The sequence below is a fragment of the Nelusetta ayraudi genome, unplaced genomic scaffold (assembly GCF_046127955.1).
Source record: "Nelusetta ayraudi isolate G7.1 ecotype Tasmania unplaced genomic scaffold, CSIRO-AGI_Nayr_v1 ptg000071l, whole genome shotgun sequence".
Classification (NCBI taxonomy): Eukaryota; Metazoa; Chordata; class Actinopteri; order Tetraodontiformes; family Monacanthidae; genus Nelusetta; species Nelusetta ayraudi.
In genome coordinates this window covers 993,833-1,013,756 of record NW_027466121.1, presented here as the reverse complement: position 1 = coordinate 1,013,756, position 19,924 = coordinate 993,833, and the positions used below count along the sequence as shown (strand labels likewise).

At 39.0% G+C, this 19,924-nt stretch overlaps 1 protein-coding gene across 1 annotated transcript; it reads right to left on the bottom strand.

Moving 5' to 3' along the window:
• Window positions 1–3,733: 3,733 nt before the first annotated feature.
• On the bottom strand, window positions 3,734–12,731 carry LOC142899323 (NT-3 growth factor receptor-like). The gene is made up of 18 exons (XM_076042864.1): window positions 12,422–12,731; window positions 11,245–11,319; window positions 10,926–10,997; window positions 10,438–10,509; window positions 10,026–10,180; window positions 9,575–9,717; window positions 9,254–9,398; window positions 8,586–8,698; window positions 8,189–8,372; window positions 7,521–7,541; window positions 7,357–7,394; window positions 6,965–7,067; window positions 6,412–6,600; window positions 6,103–6,233; window positions 5,755–5,927; window positions 5,210–5,453; window positions 4,561–4,719; window positions 3,734–3,965 (listed from the first exon to the last, which is right to left on the bottom strand). The coding sequence occupies exons 1-18, from the start codon at window positions 12,661–12,663 to the stop codon at window positions 3,780–3,782; spliced, it is 2,445 nt and encodes an 814-aa protein (XP_075898979.1). The 5' UTR covers window positions 12,664–12,731; the 3' UTR covers window positions 3,734–3,779.
• Window positions 12,732–19,924: the final 7,193 nt, after the last annotated feature.

The following is a 19,924-nucleotide window of genomic DNA, read 5'->3' as shown; positions in this document are numbered from 1 at the left end:
CTTGCATCTGGCACGTCCGCTCCAAACATTTCCACAATCAGTTCTCCTAAGTCTTTTTTTCCACACTTGCAGCTCTGCTTGTGGTTGCTTGGTCTTCTGTGTCTGTAGCTCGTTTGTGTCATCTGTTAGCTTGCGCTTGATTCCTTGTTGAAGAGTATAGTATTGAAGAGTATTGATTCATTCCACCAAAGAGATCTTAAGGAGTCGGAATCTTCCTCAGGAATCCTGACCTGGTGAAATATGACTTTGATATACATGATGGCAACAAGTTTTTGACGAAGCCAAAGCAAGATCGCCAACAGCAACAACATTATTAGACCGTGCAGCAGTTTGTCATTCAGGCTTGATAGCTTGCACCACAATAAAATACTATTTTTTTATACTTTTGTTTGCTTCTTTGGATGATATGTGCCGTGGTGCGGTACGTCCCAAATGCAAAATTCCTTCTTTTTTTTTTATTATTCTTTTTTTTTTTTAATAAAGGCATCATTATTCTTGTAACACAGTAAATAGTAAATGACAATGTGAATACAGATGTTCAACACATTATAGGGTGAAGTACAGTGTGAGTTTGTCAGAAGAGAAATACACCAACACATTTCTATTTCTGAGTTAACAGTCTAAATACATTGCATTGAAACCTGATATGGGAAGGCACTAGCAAAATGGCAGATTCTCAAAGTATTGTGAGGGAGTTCATGATTTAGCTTTTTAAGCAATCTTCAAAAGAAATGGAGAGGAAAATGGCAATAAAAATAGTGCAGAAAATATGTGGAATATAGATGTGACAAACAGCCACAAAGGGGGAAAAAAAACAAATTCTGAGCCCTTTTAAGTGATTCACTTTTTTTGAATGACTCGAATTCTGCATAAAGGTGCATAAAGCAGCATGCTTAGTTTTCTTTGAACAGAAAATAATCTACTTTGCTTGCCGTTGTCCCCAACAAGGCTGCATGCAAAAAGTATACATAAAAAAAAAATTCAATTTCAATTCCCGGACCTTTCTGTGTGGAGTATGCATGTTCTCCCTGTGTCTGCATGGTTCTCTCTAAGTGTTAACTGGTTGTTTGTCTTTCAATGCAGCGCTGTGATGTACTCAATGTGTACCCCGGCCTCCGCCCTATGTCATCGGGGATATATTCAGAAAACTACTGTGACCTTTGAGCGCAGGAGAAAGTGGGTACAGAATACTGATGTATGGACAGACATTATGGTAAACCTAAAATAGTCTAAAAATCTGCTTTGGTTAAAATGATAAAATTATTAGTAAAGAGATCCTAAATGAAAACAAACATAAAAGAACAGAAGATGTAAGGTTCAGATGTGCTACATGTATGGTAACACACCCCATAGCTAAAGTTTTTGTTCATAACATCAACCTCTGCACCTCATTATTCACTTAGCAGATGTTACAAAGGACAATACGACGTTAGTGTAGTTTCTTCCATGATGGCAAAAAGGAAGCTTAGAATATTATGGCTTCAAGATCTTCACAAGACATCGAGTGAATTGATAACAATGGAACGTCATTATTCACTGAACACATTAAAGATGGATCTGCTTTGATTAAATTGATTAGATTGCCTTGCAAATGGATTATGTTCCACTGCTAGCACATTGCAATGTTAGGTCTGAACAAAAAAAAAAACAAAAAAAAACAACAATCTTGCATATCAAGTAGTGTTGTGACCAACTACCAACTACCATACGACTGTCTTTCATCATATAAGATCTTTGAAATCACAACCATAAGCTGAGACTTGACACTACATGAAAATAGGAAGTGTAATATTGTTGATTTATGAACCAATTCACATGCATAACTTGGTTGTAATTAATCTTCTTTCATTAGAGCACAGAGTAGAGGAAGATGTAGACATTCACTGTTTCACAGATTATGTTTTTTGTTGTTCAGTTTATGCTGTTGTATAAACTGTTTTGAAGCATTGTTGAGGACATATTCCAAGCCATCATTGTTTGACTTCAAGTTTTACAATTTTTACATAATTTAAAAAAAAAAAAAAATGTAAAATTAAGTATTCTTGTCAAACTTAAATAACAGAAAATGTATTTCATTTAGAAAAATGTATTAGTAATGTATGCCTTTTCTCTAATCAGTACCTGAAAGCCAAGGCCAAGAATGAGACACTTTTTCATCAGTGAGGCAAGAAAAGCACATTTCAACGTCCAACACAACACAAAGGGCTTTACATCAGGTTAGAAGTATAAAATAACAACCACATTAAACATTAAAGTTCCAGAACAAAAATTATAAATTAATATTACAAGGTTGTACAGTCATACAGTAGTAATATAGTTGCTGAATATTTATGAATATGAATACATGTTTTAATCCAGAACTGAAAATGACAATGACACATACAACATATGTGTTTCAAAATGAAAACAGATTCACCTTGTGACTTTTCTCTCCTTAGTGCTTAAAAGAGCTCAAAAAGAAAATTTAAAAACAAGCCAATAAATAAAACACCAAGCAGGGAAGTAATCAATAAACAGAACTACTAGACCTATTAAATAAAAGTGCTGAAAACACGGCTAAATAGTCAAGAAAAAAGGGACACAAAAAAACGTAATGCCGTCTCTCTCTCAGCTTGTGTTGCAGTATTTTTTTTAGATTTAAAGTTTAATTACCAAAAGGTTGCCACATTAACTTACTTATTTTGTGGGCCTGTGCAAAGGTTTACGAAATAACCCCACCTCACTTGTGTTTTTGAATAGTTGAACTCTCTCTGCCACTATTGTTTGGTTTTATCGTCATAACAATAAAAGAGGCACTTGTTTCATCTCATCAAAGAGCTACTAACATCCTGCGTGGGCTCAATATCCAACAGTCTGGCCGTATCTTTGTGGAAAAGTACACATCAAGATTATTTTCGAGCCAAATGCCTCAATGTCTCGTCATCGAAAAAATATAATATATATTAACAGGGCTTTGCCGAACAATGTTTGGCAAAACAATTTTTTTTCTCCGTATTATCGTCACAGCCAAAAAGAAGAAAGGTAATGGTTTCAAAACTAGCATTGTGTAACGAAGCAGCAGAAACAAATTTATTTTAAAAGACACATTTAACAGATGAGCTTCAGAAAAGATTGTTATCATGATGAAATGCATGAAACGCACACATAAAATGAAGACAAGCTGAAATTTAAGTTGTTTGTGTTATTTAAGCAACACATGCATATAGATAAATGTAAATACAAAAGTATACCGATACTTTTTGTCGTAAGGGCCGAACTACTGATGTACACTGAAAGCTGGTTTGAAATACATTACTGTGAAGGAGTAAATTTTATTTCGTTTTCTCTGTTTTAGGCAGTTGCAATTGATGTTCCATGCTTAATCTTGATTCGTATGGTCCCATCAGTAAAAAAAAAAAAAAGAACAAACTTTCATCCATATTATCAGCGTCAGAGTTGGCAGTTAATCACAGGGACAAGTCAGAGAGGCAAACAAGCATTCGCACTCACATTCACGCCAATGGACAATTTACAGTTGCTAGCCTAATGTGCTCGCCTGCCACGCCCTTGGATTTTTACGGAAGCAGGAGGGAGACAGAACCCAGACACGTACAGTAGGAAACATTTGGAATCAGACCAGCAACCTGCCTGCTGTGTAGTTAACTTCAATCACTGCTTCACGGTGCCGTGAGCGAACATGATTTCACTCAAAACAGTCCATGTGCTTGTGAGATCGTGAAGTCACTTTTACTCCATTCGTAAAATGCGGAACATCCCGTCTCATCAGTTTTTGCAATGATCTAACCCAGTATATCCAGGTAGACTGGTGTGGATTTCATCAAAGCAAAAAGTATCTTCTGAATGTCCTTAATGTTGAGGCGTTGTTGTGGCTCCCTCTGCCAACAGCCTAGCATCATATCGTACACTTCCTTGGGACAGAGCCTGGGGCGCTCCAGCACCTTACCCTGAGTGATGCACTCTATCACCTTGAGAAAAACAGAGACAGAAACATTTAATACTCATGTGTTTATACATATACAATGCATCCGAAAAGTATTTACAGTGCTTCACATTATCCCCCTTTTGCATTTCTGCAACTTAACAGGAGTCCACCTGAATTTACCACAAATTCAGTTGATTGAACATGATTTGGAATGGCACACCTGACCAAATTATTGTCACAGCACAAACCAAGCCCGAAGTCAAAGGAATTTGTTCAGGACGACCAGGACTCTTCCTAGAGCTGGCTGTTGCCAACCAGACGTGTCGGGAACTGTCCATTAGTCCGATCTCCCATTAGTCTGACCAATTTCCCATTGGTCCGACCTCCCATTAGGATTCGGGTTAGAGTTACGGTTAGAGGTAGGAGAGGTCGGACCAATGGGCAATTTGCCGAACTAATGGCAGGTTGGACCAATGCCATGCTCCCAATGTGTCGCTATTTACAGTCTAACAGCTCATTTTAAGATTTCTCAGCCAGGCTTACGATAGTAATTATTTAACTTTGTGGGTCATCAGTCGGATCAGGGGCAAAGAGGGGGAAAAAAATAATACACCATAGAGACTCATCCGGTGCTGTACCTCATTATTGGCTAGCTGGAACCACGGTTGTTTCCCATATGTAAAAATCTCCCACAAAATGACTCCAAAGCTCCAGACATCACTTTCTGTGGTGAACTTCCGGTACATGATACTCTCCGGGGGCATCCATCGGATAGGCAGCATGGTGTGACCGCCAACCTAAGCAATAACATTAAGATAAACATGAAAAGGGGTCGCAACAGACAATATGTGTGATACTGTACATATTTTTGGCCATGCAAAAAACAAAAAGTCTCCACGTAAAAGGGAACCAATGTACAAATGGAAATGGTGATTCCCGACACAGTCGTAGTTTTGCAAATCACAACCACAGTTTTGGAAGTCTCAATTAAATCATTCATCAATTCATTCATACATAATTTCCAAATAACTCAAAATAGACATTAGGACAACATTAATGGAGTTATTGAACACATTATAAAAACATAAAAAATAACCACAGTCACAGGTATTTGAAAATAGTATTTTGATTAAAGACGATCTAATGTAAGTTTGGAAGTAATGTAAGTTTTTCATGATGTTTTTGGGGTAAATCATAATTTTTTTTAGTCGTCAATCATCCTTTTTAATAATAGTATGAATATATATGAGTACATTTTGGCTTAATATGAATTTAGTCATTTCTCACCCTGTAATAATCTGTGCTGTAAATGTCTCTGGACATGCCGAAGTCCCCTATTTTTACGAGAAGTCCATTTCCCACCAGGCAGTTCCTGGTTGCCAGATCACGGTGAACAAAATGCTGAGAGGCCAGGTAGATCATGCCTGCTGCAATCTGGCTGGCTATGTGAAGCATCTGGGACAGACCCAACTCCCCATTGTTCTGCAGGGGCTGTCCATCAACCAGTATCATGGCATCTGGTCCATGGGCTCTGCATAGAACATATAAAGCCAATTAAAAGTCAGATCTAACACACAGTGAAGCCTGAAGCGCTAATTTGAGAGTAAAACATTTTTAAGAACCTTAGCTATAGACATTTCTGTAGACAGACACATTTACTCTATAACCTTTTGATACATATCATATTATTCTATACAATTATTCAAAATACAATTCCCTTTGATCATCAGTACCTGTTGTTATGAGATCCAGAGGCAGAGACGAGCTGCTCAGTGATCAAATGGAAGTGACTCGTTCGAGTTTCCCTCCCTCAAAACTCATCAAGTACTTGCCTGAGAAATTTATTGAGATCTCCATGCTTCATGTACTCGAAGACCATGATGAGAGGGTCACCATCCACACAGACGCCATAGAACTTGACGATGTGATCATGCTGAAGATTGGTCAACAGCTCCGCTTCACGTTGGAAATCCTTTCTGGCGGCCAGAGTGGGATCCTTAAGAGTCTGGAACGAGAGAAGGACAATAAGCGCACATTTGGTTTGACATTGACTGGGTGAATTTTGAACGGCAAAATATGACATTTCAATTAATAAGAAACTACACTGACATTAAGTGCTCCTGCTGTAGCCCTGCATGTCTCCCAGTGCAACAGACACACGGACCGTGTTCATCTCTTACCTTTACTGCTACTAGCATCTTTTCTTTGTTGGGGTCCAGGTTATAGCATTCAGCAAGGAAGACCTTGCCAAATGCTCCCTCTCCGAGCTCCCTCTTTAGAATGATGTCCCTTTGTTTAATATGCTGGACATCTAAGAGAGGAAGAGTCAAAGTGTGACTGAAGCCCCTTTGCACTCATCTGGTTATCAGTGATCTTAATTTATTAATGTCATATCTTGGGCAAAAGGCAGTTTAAAAACAACATCAGTAACACCTGGTTTTGCAGAGTGTAAGAAATAATAACAAATTCCAATCCATACATAAACTTACAAGTGGTAGACTTTTTACAGTTATGTCCATGTCTGAAGTACTGAGGGTTTTCTATAACAGGGATTCTGGTCATTCCAATGATGACTGCATGGGGCCCTCCATCCAGAGTGCAGGGACTCATAATGCCATGGTTTACATGATGAAGAGGGCTGGCAGAATCCTCCTCTCCACTTATCACTACCACTGATCCTGTAAAATAAAGTAAAATCCATCTATATACATTTTATAGAAGTCCAGTTTTATTCATTGTGCCTGATGTTTTTTGTTTTGTTTTGTTTTTTTTACCAAACAAGGAGTGAAATGAAAACAAAGAAGTTACATATGATAGATTTAAAACACATTTCATTGTACGTCAGAATTGTTGATCAGTTGACCAGCAACGGCAGACATGAGTAGGCTCGACAATGTATAGGGAACGTTGGGTCCAGGAGACTGGACTCAGTACTGCTACTTTCAAGCTTCACAAAGGACAATCACAGTCACACTGTCAGACCGATGAAAAACATTCCAAATCACTGAGGACATAAAGAAACTAAACATTTATGTGGATTACCTTTTAAGCCAAACTTTGAGCGTTTTCCATACTTGTTGACGACAAGGAGAAGGATCATCACCATGACAAGGGCAAAGCCTGTCAGGCCAAATGCAATGGAGATCTAAAGCCAAGTAAGGAAAGTAAATCTTTACGATTAACTGTTAAATCTTTTGATGCACAAAAAAAATTTACTTGACAGTTTTGAAACCGTCTGGCAATAGTTTAACTTTTAGAAAGAAACATGGATGATACCTTATATATCATGTTTTTAGACGTAGAGATTTATGAAGCAAAGTACTTCACAATTCCGTTGACATTTTATAGCTCCTCAATTTAAAAAAGTACAAATCGTGCACATTGAACTGAAATATTGCAATGTTAATGATTTATTTTTATTTATTTTCACTCACCCTGGTGTTGTCTTCCTGAGGTTCTGGAGTTGGTGTTACTAAAAAGAAACACAAAACACACAAATCATTCCACTGCTGCACAGCGAGACATAACTTCTCATCAAGCATATTACTAGTCACGTTTTTGAATGACCAAAAAAATGTCTTCATCCCACAATACTTACCATAGTCATAATCAGTTCCGCCTATGAAGAAGACAAATAGGTAGAAAACATTTAGGGAGGTAACATTTTAATTAATAGTTCCATACTTACATACATACTACATAGTAATACATAATAATTTAACCGTCCTTAGCCACAGATTATGCACCACAATCCCTCAAAGTAGCTGTAGTAGTAGTAGTACCTCTGTAGTACCTCTTAATCTCCAAGCTTCTGTTGGTGCCAAAGATCTTAGAGAAAATAGTTGCCAGGCTGCTAAATGAGTTTTCACATGGCAGCAACCTATCTGAGGAGTTTCAGTCAGCTTACAGGGATAATCGCAGGCTGTACTGCTGCTAAATGTTAGTAATGATCTCCTGATGGCGTCAGGACAGCACTCTTCTGTTTTAGTTCTCCCAGATCTTTGCGGCATTTGATACAGTTGATCACAGCATTCTTCTGAGCAAACTGTCCATAATTACTCGGCAGCACATGTTTGTACTGTATTCCAATGTCATTCACAAGTTTCCAAAGTCCTCAGTAATGGTGTGTACAGCATGTTTGGCCTTTGTCACATCAGTGAGGCCGATGACATTTATTTCATACAAAACACATGTTATGTACTCGAATAATTAATCAATAATTACATCGACGCCACTATTAGTTTGAAATTGGAAACCAAAACTTACCATCAAAAGGCCTGTCCAGGAAGTGTCCATAGACAGTACTAATGGCCACACCCAGGTAGTTGATAGCCTTCAATGTATAATTGCCATTGTTGTGATGGGTTGGATTTTTAAAATTAAGACAGCCCTCGATGTAGTCGCGATAAACATCCATATCGATGCGTACATATTCACTGTGGTTAATTTCCTAAATGTGAAGTAAAGGAAAGTTCAAAATATATAACAATTGCAATTGTCATTACATCATCAACAAAGATGATGACCATGATGATCTACTTCCTGTGGGGGTCTCAGACCCAAACCCTTTGATCACATCATATTCAAAATACACGTTCTTCTAATACACTTGTTTAATGTTAATTGTGATCGAAAACGACACGGACAAATAGATGAAACGTACCTTGTCCTTGTGAAACCATCGTAAAGTGGGAAAGGGTGAACCTCGAACCGTGAACTCTATGCACGTGTCATGGCGGCGTTCTGGTTCCCTGAGCCTCACGATGGAAGGGGGAACTGAGACGACAGGGCAGACGAGCACTGGTCAGTTTGTGGTTGACACGGACAAGGGGAGGATTTTTCTTATTATTACTATGAACACATAAAATGATTGATAGATAGAATGAATGATAGAGAAAGAAAACTATTGACGATTAATTGTTTAAACGTGATTGTTACCCGGATTGTATTTTCATCGGTTTTCCAAGTGAAATGCAGCTAAATTTTCTGAGGTAGTGCATGGTCCAATTTCCTCCTGGCAGTGAAATCAATTTAACTGATCTATTTATATATTTAATGTTCAATGGACAGTAAAAACATAAAAAAAAAAAACCAAAAAAAAAAACCAAATAAAATAGGTAGCGTAAAATAGGGCATAATTATTATCACAATGTGTTAAGATTACTGTAAAAAAAAAAAAAAAAAAATCCAAACTAAATAGATCGCAGATCGTCACGGATGCATTTTCAATGTTGTGTGTGTGCGGGCGTGTACGTGTGTGCGTGTGTGTGTGTGTGTGTGTGTGTGTGTGCGCGCGAGCGCTCGTGCATGCGTGGAAGTTTTAGTACTCACAGTGAACAGAAAGTAGCACAGAAGCATTGGTCAAGCCGACCATGTTAGTAGCAGTACAGGTTAATAGGACGTTGTTATCCTCTCTACTAACATTGGTCAAAGTTATTTTGATAGAATGAATTGTGTTGTTGTCATATACATTTTCCTGAAGAGTGCGAGAGGGGGAAAACAGAAAAGAAAAATAATGCATAAGACAACAGAAGAGAGCAGCAAGCAAGGACATTCTTTAATATTTAGTTCTTTCCATATATTTTATGTGTGTGTGTGTGTGTGTGTGTGTGTGTGTGTGTGTGTGTGTGTGTGTGTGTGTGTCCAACTAACCCAATGCGTATTGAAGGAATGCAAGCCTTTGATAGGCCAGTCCACCTCGGGTAAGGGATGTCCAGAGCCATTACAGATTGCAGTGATTTGACCACCCTCAACAACTGTCAGGTTGCTTTGGCTAACGCTGATCTCTGGTAAATCTGAAAAGTTGTCGTAAAAAAAAGGGAATGACATAAGACTACAGTGTCACGTTTCAGCGATAAGCCCAGTTTTCCTCTAAAAGGTCCATAAATAAGGCCAAATACCCAAATACAAGACTGATTTTTATTTAACACTTCTGCAAACTCCAAACAAATCAAACCCAGAATCCAAATGAAATACGAAGCTTGATTATTTCCTGCTACTCGCGTCATGCAATGGTCCTGCCAACCTTAGGCATTGTCTGCCATATTCACTGAGCATACAAATGAAAATCAGAACCATAATATTTGCTCAATTTTATCCTCACCACAGTTGCTGATGTTCATATCCTGAAGCAGTATTTTCCTGTCGCCGCTGGTGCAGTTTAACTGTTGGCCGCTGAGGCCTGCCTTTCCGTCCTGTTGCCATAGTTGCAGCCAGCGAATCTCACAGCCGCAGTCAAACACAACTTCCTCTAAACGTCTGGAGAAAGAAAAAGCATCCACACTTATCTTAGCTTTAAAAATCATCAGCGAAGATTTCTCTTTCATTTTCGTGCTCAAAAACAAGGCATGCTGACCAGAAAGCATAATTATCCCGTTCTCATGATTCATGAGGAAAAATTGGAGGCATCAAAACATCCATATTGCAACCCAGGGTGACCTCAAGCTTCTACTGCCCCGTTACAGTGGAATCGGTAATTGTGTGGAACCATAACCTTAAGTGAAATCTAAACTTACAATTCCACGAGCTGCAAATGTTCAAAGATCTTCCAGGACAAAGTGGCCAACATTGGATTCTTGGACAGATTTCTGCAAGGAGAAAAAGAAACTGAAATGTAGACACGGGGGCGCGGGGGTCTACAGTAAAAGGAAACAAAGAATCATCTGAACCAGACGGGCAAAAACTCAATCCCTGACAGAAGCACCCTCACTGAAATTCACACTACATCACGCGCCCACAGGCACACACAAAACTGAGCACCTATTATTGCTTTAAATCGTTGTTGTTGTTGTATTTGTTTCTTTTTTTGTTTTTTGTCCTCATTTTTTTTCACCAGTGTTCATTTTCCAACACTTCTCCATATCCATTTGTGCATATCCATTGCTTCCAAGTTGGAATGCAGTGAATCCAAACGGTGTGATCTGTCCTGATGGATTATATTCACTGAGCGTATGCACTTTGATGACGCGTCGCTCAAGATTGCCCTTTAATTGTATCTACTCACATGTAACGCAGATGCACGTTCTTGGAGAAAACCCGAGTCTGGATTGTTTGCAGGTTGCTCTTAATGATTGTCCTGTAATAGCACACAACAGCACAGTGAGTGGAGACGAATACCCTTCAGCTCAGTCGCCCCTGTATTGCAAATAAGCAAGGAAAGAAATATTTGGAAGCTAAAAACAGCAAATGAAAAGTGAAGACAAACAGGACCAGGTAGGAAAATGACGACTGCGTTGGACTTAAAATAGTGTTACACTCGCGCTGCGCTTGGCGCCGCTTTGCACCAGGCGTAAGATAGGAGCCCAAGTCCTTTGGCAACTCACAGTCTCTGTAAACCAGTGTACAGCTCCATATCCACATTATTCAGGGTCTGCAGGCCAGTCCAGCTCTCAAGGTGTCTGAATAGTGGAGAAAATCAGAAATAGCTATTAAAATAAACAATAAATACAAATTGTATACAAATAGTATACGATATAACAAGACATGGAAAGCAACAGTTTCCGAAACAACCACTCTTTCTTTCTCCGTCTTTCTCCCTCACACACACACACACACACACACCCACGCACACACACATGCTCGCACACGCTCACGCTCATGCACGCATTGTAAATGAGAAAGAAACCAAGGCAGTGTTTGAAATGTGACCCTCGTGTTACAGACGTCCATCAAAATCACATTTACAAGGAGAGGTCATTATATGATATACATTTTTCAGAGCATCATTAAATCAGAAAAACAACGACAAGAAATATGGGATAGAAGAAATAAAGGCAAATACTGTAGAGTTCAGACTCAAATGGAAGAAATGAAATGAAACAAGAGTAAGGGGACGTCATATCCAGGAGTGGGTTTGGGTCATTCTGGCCTAAATCTCACATTGGTGAAATAAAAAAAAAAAAAAAAAAAAAATATATATATATATATATATATATATATATATATATATATATATATATATATATATATATATATATATATATATATATTCATTATTTCACTATTAATAATAAATATCATTATATCTCACAAGTCATTTTAGAGCATTCCAACTATCAAGAAAGACAAGTACTTATTCTAGGAGACTAGAACTAAATATTAATTACTTAATACGCATTGTACTTTTCCAAAAAGTTGTTTCTCTGTGCAACAAATGCAGACAGCCAGGAGAGACTGACATGTCACACACAGACCTCTGATCCTTCTGTGATCCATAAACGTGGACATAATGGGCAAATGTCAGACCGCATTAGTACATTACCAAAGAAGATATTGGAATTTTCTACATTTTCATAATTGACCGTATTTTTAATATTGACATGGGGTAAGTATTGATTTGTGCACATTGATGTTAAGCCAAAACTCATTTCACAGACAGCTGCCAGATGAACAATAATAATAATAATAATAATAATAATAATAATAATAATAATAATAATAATAATAATAATAAAATCTGAGTAAAACTAGATGGAAATTGTTGCAAATTTTTTAACTTACATGGAGGTGATGTTCTGCAGGAGGTCCTCAATGGCACCGGAGTTGTTCCCGTTGCCGCTTGAGAAGGTCAGAAGCGGAAAGACTGCGCTGCTCTCGGATTTATTGCAGTAAATCTCCAGAGGTGAACAGGTGCAGGTGGACGGGCAGTCGAGCAGGGAGCTCAGGTGCTTACGAAAGAAAAGAGTCAAGAGGAAGAAAACCTTCCAGCAGCATCTTCCGCAGAGCGCGTTCATTACATCCATTCTGCACTTTGCACTTCGACACACACACACACACACACACACACACACACACACACACACACACACACGCACACACAAAAAAAAGTTTTTGAAATGGTTTGAATCCGTTTTAAAAAAATAAAAAAAAATAAAAAATAAAAGATTTAGATGTATTCCTGTGCGCGTGTAACAGAGCGATTCCACCTCCCAATCGGCACACCGAAGGAAAAGATTCGCCGAGGGACAAACGAACGGGGCCGAGTGGCTGTTTTGCTTCGTCCCATTTTCACTGTTTCTGTATGGAGCGTGTCACCCCCACCCCGCCCCACGCAACCTCTCTCTCTCTCTCTCTCTCTCTCTCTCTCTCTCTCTCTCTCTCTCTCTCTCTCTCTCTCTCTCTCTCTCTCCCTTCACAGGAACCTGTTAGTTCGTTCTTGGCACCACGCCGGCAACCTACGTATTTATCGCTTCTGTGAACGTATCGAAGACACATATTGCCGCCCTTTCAGCGGGGCCGTGGCCCCACTCCGCTCAAATATCCCAGCTGTTCATTTGGTCCCGCTTGACGCTTGTCAATTTCGGGGCAAATCGATTCGTTCAGGTAGGTGGGAGACATAGTGGATCCGGTAGAGAGAGAAAAACAATGAATAATAAAAACGTAAATAAAATACTATTCCTCACAGGAAACCAGCTCCTTCTTAATGACGATGGTAACAAACAGTTCACCTCAAGACAAAGCAAAGAAATAAATCTTAAATTCTTTTGCAGTTAAACGCACTAAATCACTGTTAGTTAATCGTCCTGCATCCAGAGTTCTGCCCCAAGTGTTTCAAAAGGTCAAAAAACACAAAAACAAACAAACAAACAACAAAAAAAACCCTTTACCGTTGCTACCTGGATGCAGCTGCGCAGACTTGTCACACAGGGAAGGCTAAATGAATTATGACACGTGATAAAAAAAAAAATAAGAATATGGACAGAAGTCATGTTTTATTTTTGCACAGGTTTTTAAGTCTAAAAAGTTAAAATTAGGAAAGAAATACTGGGGAAAAAACAAAAACAAGCTGTTGTTTTTGTACACTTGCTATGTGAATTTGAGAGGCTGTTTATCTTACTATGTTGCCCTAACATTGAACTTGCGGCTTCTCTCGGGTATGGCCTAGTATATCTGAGACAGACCCCCCCCCCCCCCCCCCCCCCCAACCTCACCCTCACGGCACCAAGTGCAGGATAACCACTGATAGAAAATGGATGGGCAAAAGATAAACAAGTGTGTGTGTGTGTGTGTGTGTGTGTGCGTGTGCGTGTGCGCGTGCACGTGCACGTGCGTGAGTGCACACACGTGCATGTATGTAGAGAGAGAGGGAGCGCAGACGGAGACAGAAAGTCATGCCTTTCCATCTGTCACACAACCGCAGAATGGTCGCATGCAGTACATTAACTTGCCATTGGAAATCAATGGTTCATCTATAATGTATTCTGGTCATAGGTACATTAGAAAGTCATGACATTAGTGGCTGATGTCATCTAAATGGGAATGACCAAACCCTTTTAGCCAAAAAGCTAAGTAGAAAACAGCTTATTAATATAGCTGTGATAACAGAGCACTCTTTGTAGGTATGTAATAAAACAGAATGAAAATAAAAAATAAAAATAATCAAAACAAAATTGGGTTACCCAGAATATGACTGGTGATTTCTTTTTATATTGGTTTTCTAAGGACAAATAACAGAATAACCCATTGTAAGATCACTCTACTAAAACAACACAATGGCTGTCATAATATTTAGCTTTGTAATATGGCTAAAATTATATGTTTACAAAAAAAATAACGTAAATGGTTTAGAATGCCGCAGATTTAGAGAGCATTCTGAAGTCGGTGCTCTTCGTGCCGTGGACGCACCAGATGGAGGGGGAGGAGCTAAGTGGCAGAGACGAGTAGTAAAAAATAGTTGCCCTGAACTGTTTTTGATTTGTAAATTCCCTCGATTTTTAATGACAGTACCACAGATTCTACTGGATCTGAAGAAAAAAACTCACAAAGACGTGTCTTTACTAATACCTTTTACTGCAGCAGCACCAAACTTGGTAGAGATGTTGCCCAGATGTTTTTCCACGGCTTGCTGAAGTCATTCATTCATTCATTCATTCATTCATCTTCTATGCCCGCTTATTCCTATTCAGGGTCACGGGGGTCTGCTGGAGCCTTTCCCAGCTGTCTTAGGGCAAAGGCAGGGCGACACCCTGGACAAGTCGCCAGTTCATCGCAGGGCTTGCTGAAGTCAAAAAGCTTAATAATCACATTTAAATAGGGGGATACAGGACATAATATGAAGTTGCACAGCTGTTTCAATGCTAATGTTTTCACTTCTGAGCCAGCCTCACAAGTGCTACCTTTATTTTTGGTGCCAAGATAATCACAATAGACACTGTAATTGTGGAAGATATGTCCTTTTTATTCTGAGCATGTGATTTTTTGAGAAGGGGCCTTAAAAAAAGGGCTCAAGGTGTCAAAGATGATCTCATGAACTAAATCTTTTTCTATAAACACGCCTTATAAAATGTATTTTCTTTAACTTAATACACATCAAATTACTTGCATCTTAACCCTAAAACAAACTTTAGTCATTTAAGAAATCCATCATGACTGCACACAAATAATAAAAGAATGCAGATACAAACACAAAACATGAACCCATTATGTTTTAACAGAAGTCCATTTCCCTCTAAAGCAATACATCCTAGTGTTTTGCTTCCATTTGCCTTGGGATTTTATTTATCCTTAGGGCCCTTTGTGGCTCCACTCCAATGGACCACGGGTTCCATTGATCAGGCCATTTCTGGAAACCACATGTATCAGAAACCACCGGGAGTTTAACAGGCTTTAATGTACAGCTGGTTTAATGTTTTATGAAAAACAAAAAACAAAAAAACAAACCAACTGCCTAAGATGCAAACAAGTCGAGGCTGCTTTGTCTTTCAATACTAGCAAACTGTGAACAGCAATAACCTCAAGATACAAAAATAAGCAATAATAGTTTACTGCACATACACAGATACACAGGTGGTACAGATACAAGGTGGCTGCTAACATTGGTTGTTTTCATTGCTATGTCTGTTTAATTGTACATTTTTCAAGTGTTAAGTTTAAAAAAATAATGTTTGGGTGAATGGACTTCTGGGAAATTTGGATTTGTTTAGTGAGTGGGCCAAATAGTTATCATAATAGTTGCCACTCCTAAGCGACAACTGTGTTCTGTCTTTGTGTTCTTATCCATCTGCCTCGTCCACACCCCAGATACCAGTCAACTCAGTCCAATGTCAACCTGATCATCGTGAACTCATCACCACATAGTGTATAAGGTCTGCCAAGATCTTCATTCATTCATTACATGTTGGTGGATCAGTCGCAGATTGGCTCTTTTTGACTTTCGTTGTTATTTTGTATGTGGTAGTAGCTTTCAAACATGTTCCCTTACAAATACATCTACAGTTATTATACCAGTATTATGAAGATGCAGCCCAAGTTGTTTAGTCATAGAACTAGATCTACGGGGTCCAGGTCACCCTCGGCAAGCCATTCCAGCTTTGTTTGTTTTCTTTACAATTTGAGTTTCACAGTCACAGGCATATTGCAGAGCTCCTTCAAGGGGATTCATAAAGTTGAGAGTGACAGCTAGAGACGTTCTTGTTGTCTGATGATCTCTAATTAGCTTTGTTCATACTTTTAGCCTAAAGAAACATATTTATTTCTGGTAAATTAGATTATTTTACTCTTGTGTCCAGGATCCTGAGAGGCCAGAAGGACACGTGAGTCAATTTGGGATGTAATGTTTGCCATTTGTTTTATGAAAAGAAAAAAAGAAAAAAAACATACACATGTCCGTATTCACTTGCACACAAAGAAATACACACCATTACTGACCGTGTTGTGCCCCTGGCAGGAAAAACCCTTGGCCTTTAGCCACTAACAGGGTCTTAATGGAACAGGCCACCAAATGGAAAATCCTGCTGACAAAATTACGTACACAAATACAGTTATGCCTTTTGGTCTTTTTTGGCTTTCCCCCAGCCTTGCCTTGTCATTAGGCTGAGGCCAGGTATCTCCTCTTTTCCAAAGACAATATAAATATGTTTGTGTTTTTAATATATCCATGGCTGGATACAATTGTTTTGTTTCTCTAGTACTAATCAGCCTCATTTTTTTTTTTAAATCATTTTTTGTTTTCATTCTCATTGTTCTTCTTTTCTAGCTCTTTTTTTTTATTACCATGAGTACCAACTGTAATTATTTACAGGTACTATAGAGGATATGTTGTGTGACTTATCAGCATTTCTTCCAGACATGCTTTTTTCAGAAGAATTGACTTGGAGATTTTGAGTGGCACAAACAAGCAAAGCACTAACTATGCTTCTGTTAGTTGTCACCTTCATTGTTGTGTAAAAGTTTTCAAATGTCCAGAAGTGACATAGCAAACTTAATGGACTGTTGTTATTGCTTGGTACATTTTCTATGATTGTGACTAATGCATTAATGCTCACTTTGGGTTGTGTAAATTGTGGTGAAACTTTGTAGCAATTGAGTCCAACTATGGTGCCATGAAGTCATGAAGAGACTTTAATGCAACTTAATGGTCCACAGGGGTATGTGTGTGTGTGTGTGTGTGTGTGTGTGTGTGTGGGTCCATGAACAAAAGATGTGCAGCGGCTGTTGTGGGTTGCTGACTCCTGGGCTTTTGTGGTGAAGGAGCATTAGTCATTTGGCGAGGCATCAGCGAGTGGTGAGAACTTAATCGCATGATTTAAATTGCTGCCTCTGCTGTATGCTTCCATTAACACATCTGAATGGGGTGAGATAAGTTATAAAGTTGGTTGGAATAATGTACTAGGCACTAGAGAATCTCACATTTGTCTGTGTGTGTGTGCGTGCACGTGTGTAACAATAGTGCTTATCCCGCTGTAGCCAATAATGGATTAACTAAAATGGTTTATATTGACGACTTAAAAGATGAAACACGCACACATAACTATCAAGTTTTCGCATCGTCCGACATTTTGAGCCAATTACCAAAAGGGACAGCGCATTATCTGCTGGCAAATTACATTTAAAAAAAGATCCTTAAGGAATGGGATACAATAATGGTCAGAATTCAGGAAGATGTCCATTAAAGTGATGGGATATGGTAAAGTTCCACCAAAAGGTGGAAAATTGATTTGTGCGCCCATGAAAAACTGTTGCGTTTGTGCTAAATTTTACTTTTCAATTGCACCACATATACACAAATATACTTCCGATTTGCTCAATAAATGGTTGAGAACAAAGACAATACCCACATTTAACAGCAATTTAATTCAACTCTGTGCTTACAGAAGGTCAGGTATAGTTTCACTAGTAACAAAAACAAGTATCACAACATCCTCCTAAGCAACTCAAACACATTACTGTGGTTATTTTAAGTTAACACCATTAATGTTGAATGTTGAATTTCCGAGTACAGTAAACAATCGTTCATTTTCTAAATTTAGCTTTTAACATTTTTCAAAACAATAAACGTTTCGCAAAATATGCAAATCACACACAGCGTAAAATCAAGAACTATTAACTACATTTACATCCTTTCAATGTCCACAAATTTCCTTAAATGCGTTTTTCTAGGCTGCATCTGCCCAAGAAGCAAGACAAAAACTTTTAGTTTCACATTGACTTATATTTTGCGTCATTCATACAGGGTGTGTCCCCGCGCGCGTGCGCGCGTGCGTGCGTGCGTGTGTGTGACGTCAATCCACTTCAGTCTTATTGGCCACTAGATGGCGCCAGAAATATAAATATAAAAATAATATAAATCGTTTGTCACCCATCCATGACGATGATTAATGTTTACATTTTCATTTAACCATTTAACCAATTCAAACATAACTGTGGTTGCAGCTGATGATCCTTCGCTTGCAGTTGCAATTAATTAAACCAATTCTGAGGACAACAGTCTCATTATTTGGCATTATTATTTTATTCCTGTAATTTCACTACTGCTTCAATGCAGTGAGCCGTCATCTCGTTTTTGCTGGTAGGGAGCGAAATTCTGTTTTTTGTTGTTTTTCAGGCCAGGGAATTCCAGGCAGAAACGACAGAAACCACATCACACCCACAAAACCTGTCTTTCAACTTGTCACCTGTCACACCCAAACGTGACAACCAGCACACAAGAATTCTACACTGACTGGCTCACTACATACCGCGCATAATGGACATTCATGAGTAGTGAGGTGTTTGGGACTCAGATCTTGAGATATGTTTTCTCTATTTATTTAAATGTCCTCACCTGACTTCAGTTGTTTGCCAGGGTTGGAATTCTAAGGTGGTTAAAAAGACAAACTCACAAGTAAATGCCAAATGAAGTGTGAGAAAAGAATCATATAAGACGTACACACTTCAGAAGGAGAGAAGTTAGCTAGCTGGAGGTATATCTGATCGAAAGCAGGAGCAGGTTGACTCAAGAAGTTGGCTGGTTGACATTGCTGGCATTCCAACTGAAACACAGAGTTCTCTGAGTCAATTATCTGTGCAAAGAAGTGAACAAACAGGATTTCACGAAGCAGAGTCAAGTGTGCATCTAGCCACCGGGTCTCAAGTATTTATAATGTTAAAATAAAGTTTTTACTGTAATCTAGATGATAAGGGCTCATATATATATATACTGAACTGTAAACAGAAATGTGTCATTCTACATCCCTCGTCCTTCTCTTAGCAATGATTGTCGGCCTAATCAACTTGGGCTCTGGTTCCAGATTCCTGGAGGGGCCAGGCAACCGTAGCAACTTGGTTGCCCCCTAGCTGGGTGCCTGTACATTGGAGTTAACCCCCCTTAACCCCTGAAAGGGCAACCTCGGGTACGGGGACGAATCGATGTTTATGCTCTAAACAATACTTTGGGTTACCCCATTTTAATTCCTCCGAAGCTGGAAAGTGCGACCCCGGGGGCAGGGGGGATGCCCTTTTTTCTGGGGACTTAAAAGACCTGAATGGGTCAATCGATCAACCAACTCGCTAAACCACAAGCAAAGGTGTCTCGAAGCGCTCTGCGCGATCAGGAGAAAACCAGCTGAACCCTCCAAAGCAAGCAAGGTGCGACGGCGGCCAAGACAAACTTCCCTCTTGGAAGAAACCTAGAGCAGATCCGGACCCCACAGTCAGTCATCTGCTTCAACCAGTTGGGGGTGAAAAGGAAAAACAAAAAAATGAGGAAAGAGAGAGAGACAAAGAAAGAGACATAAAAGTAGTCAG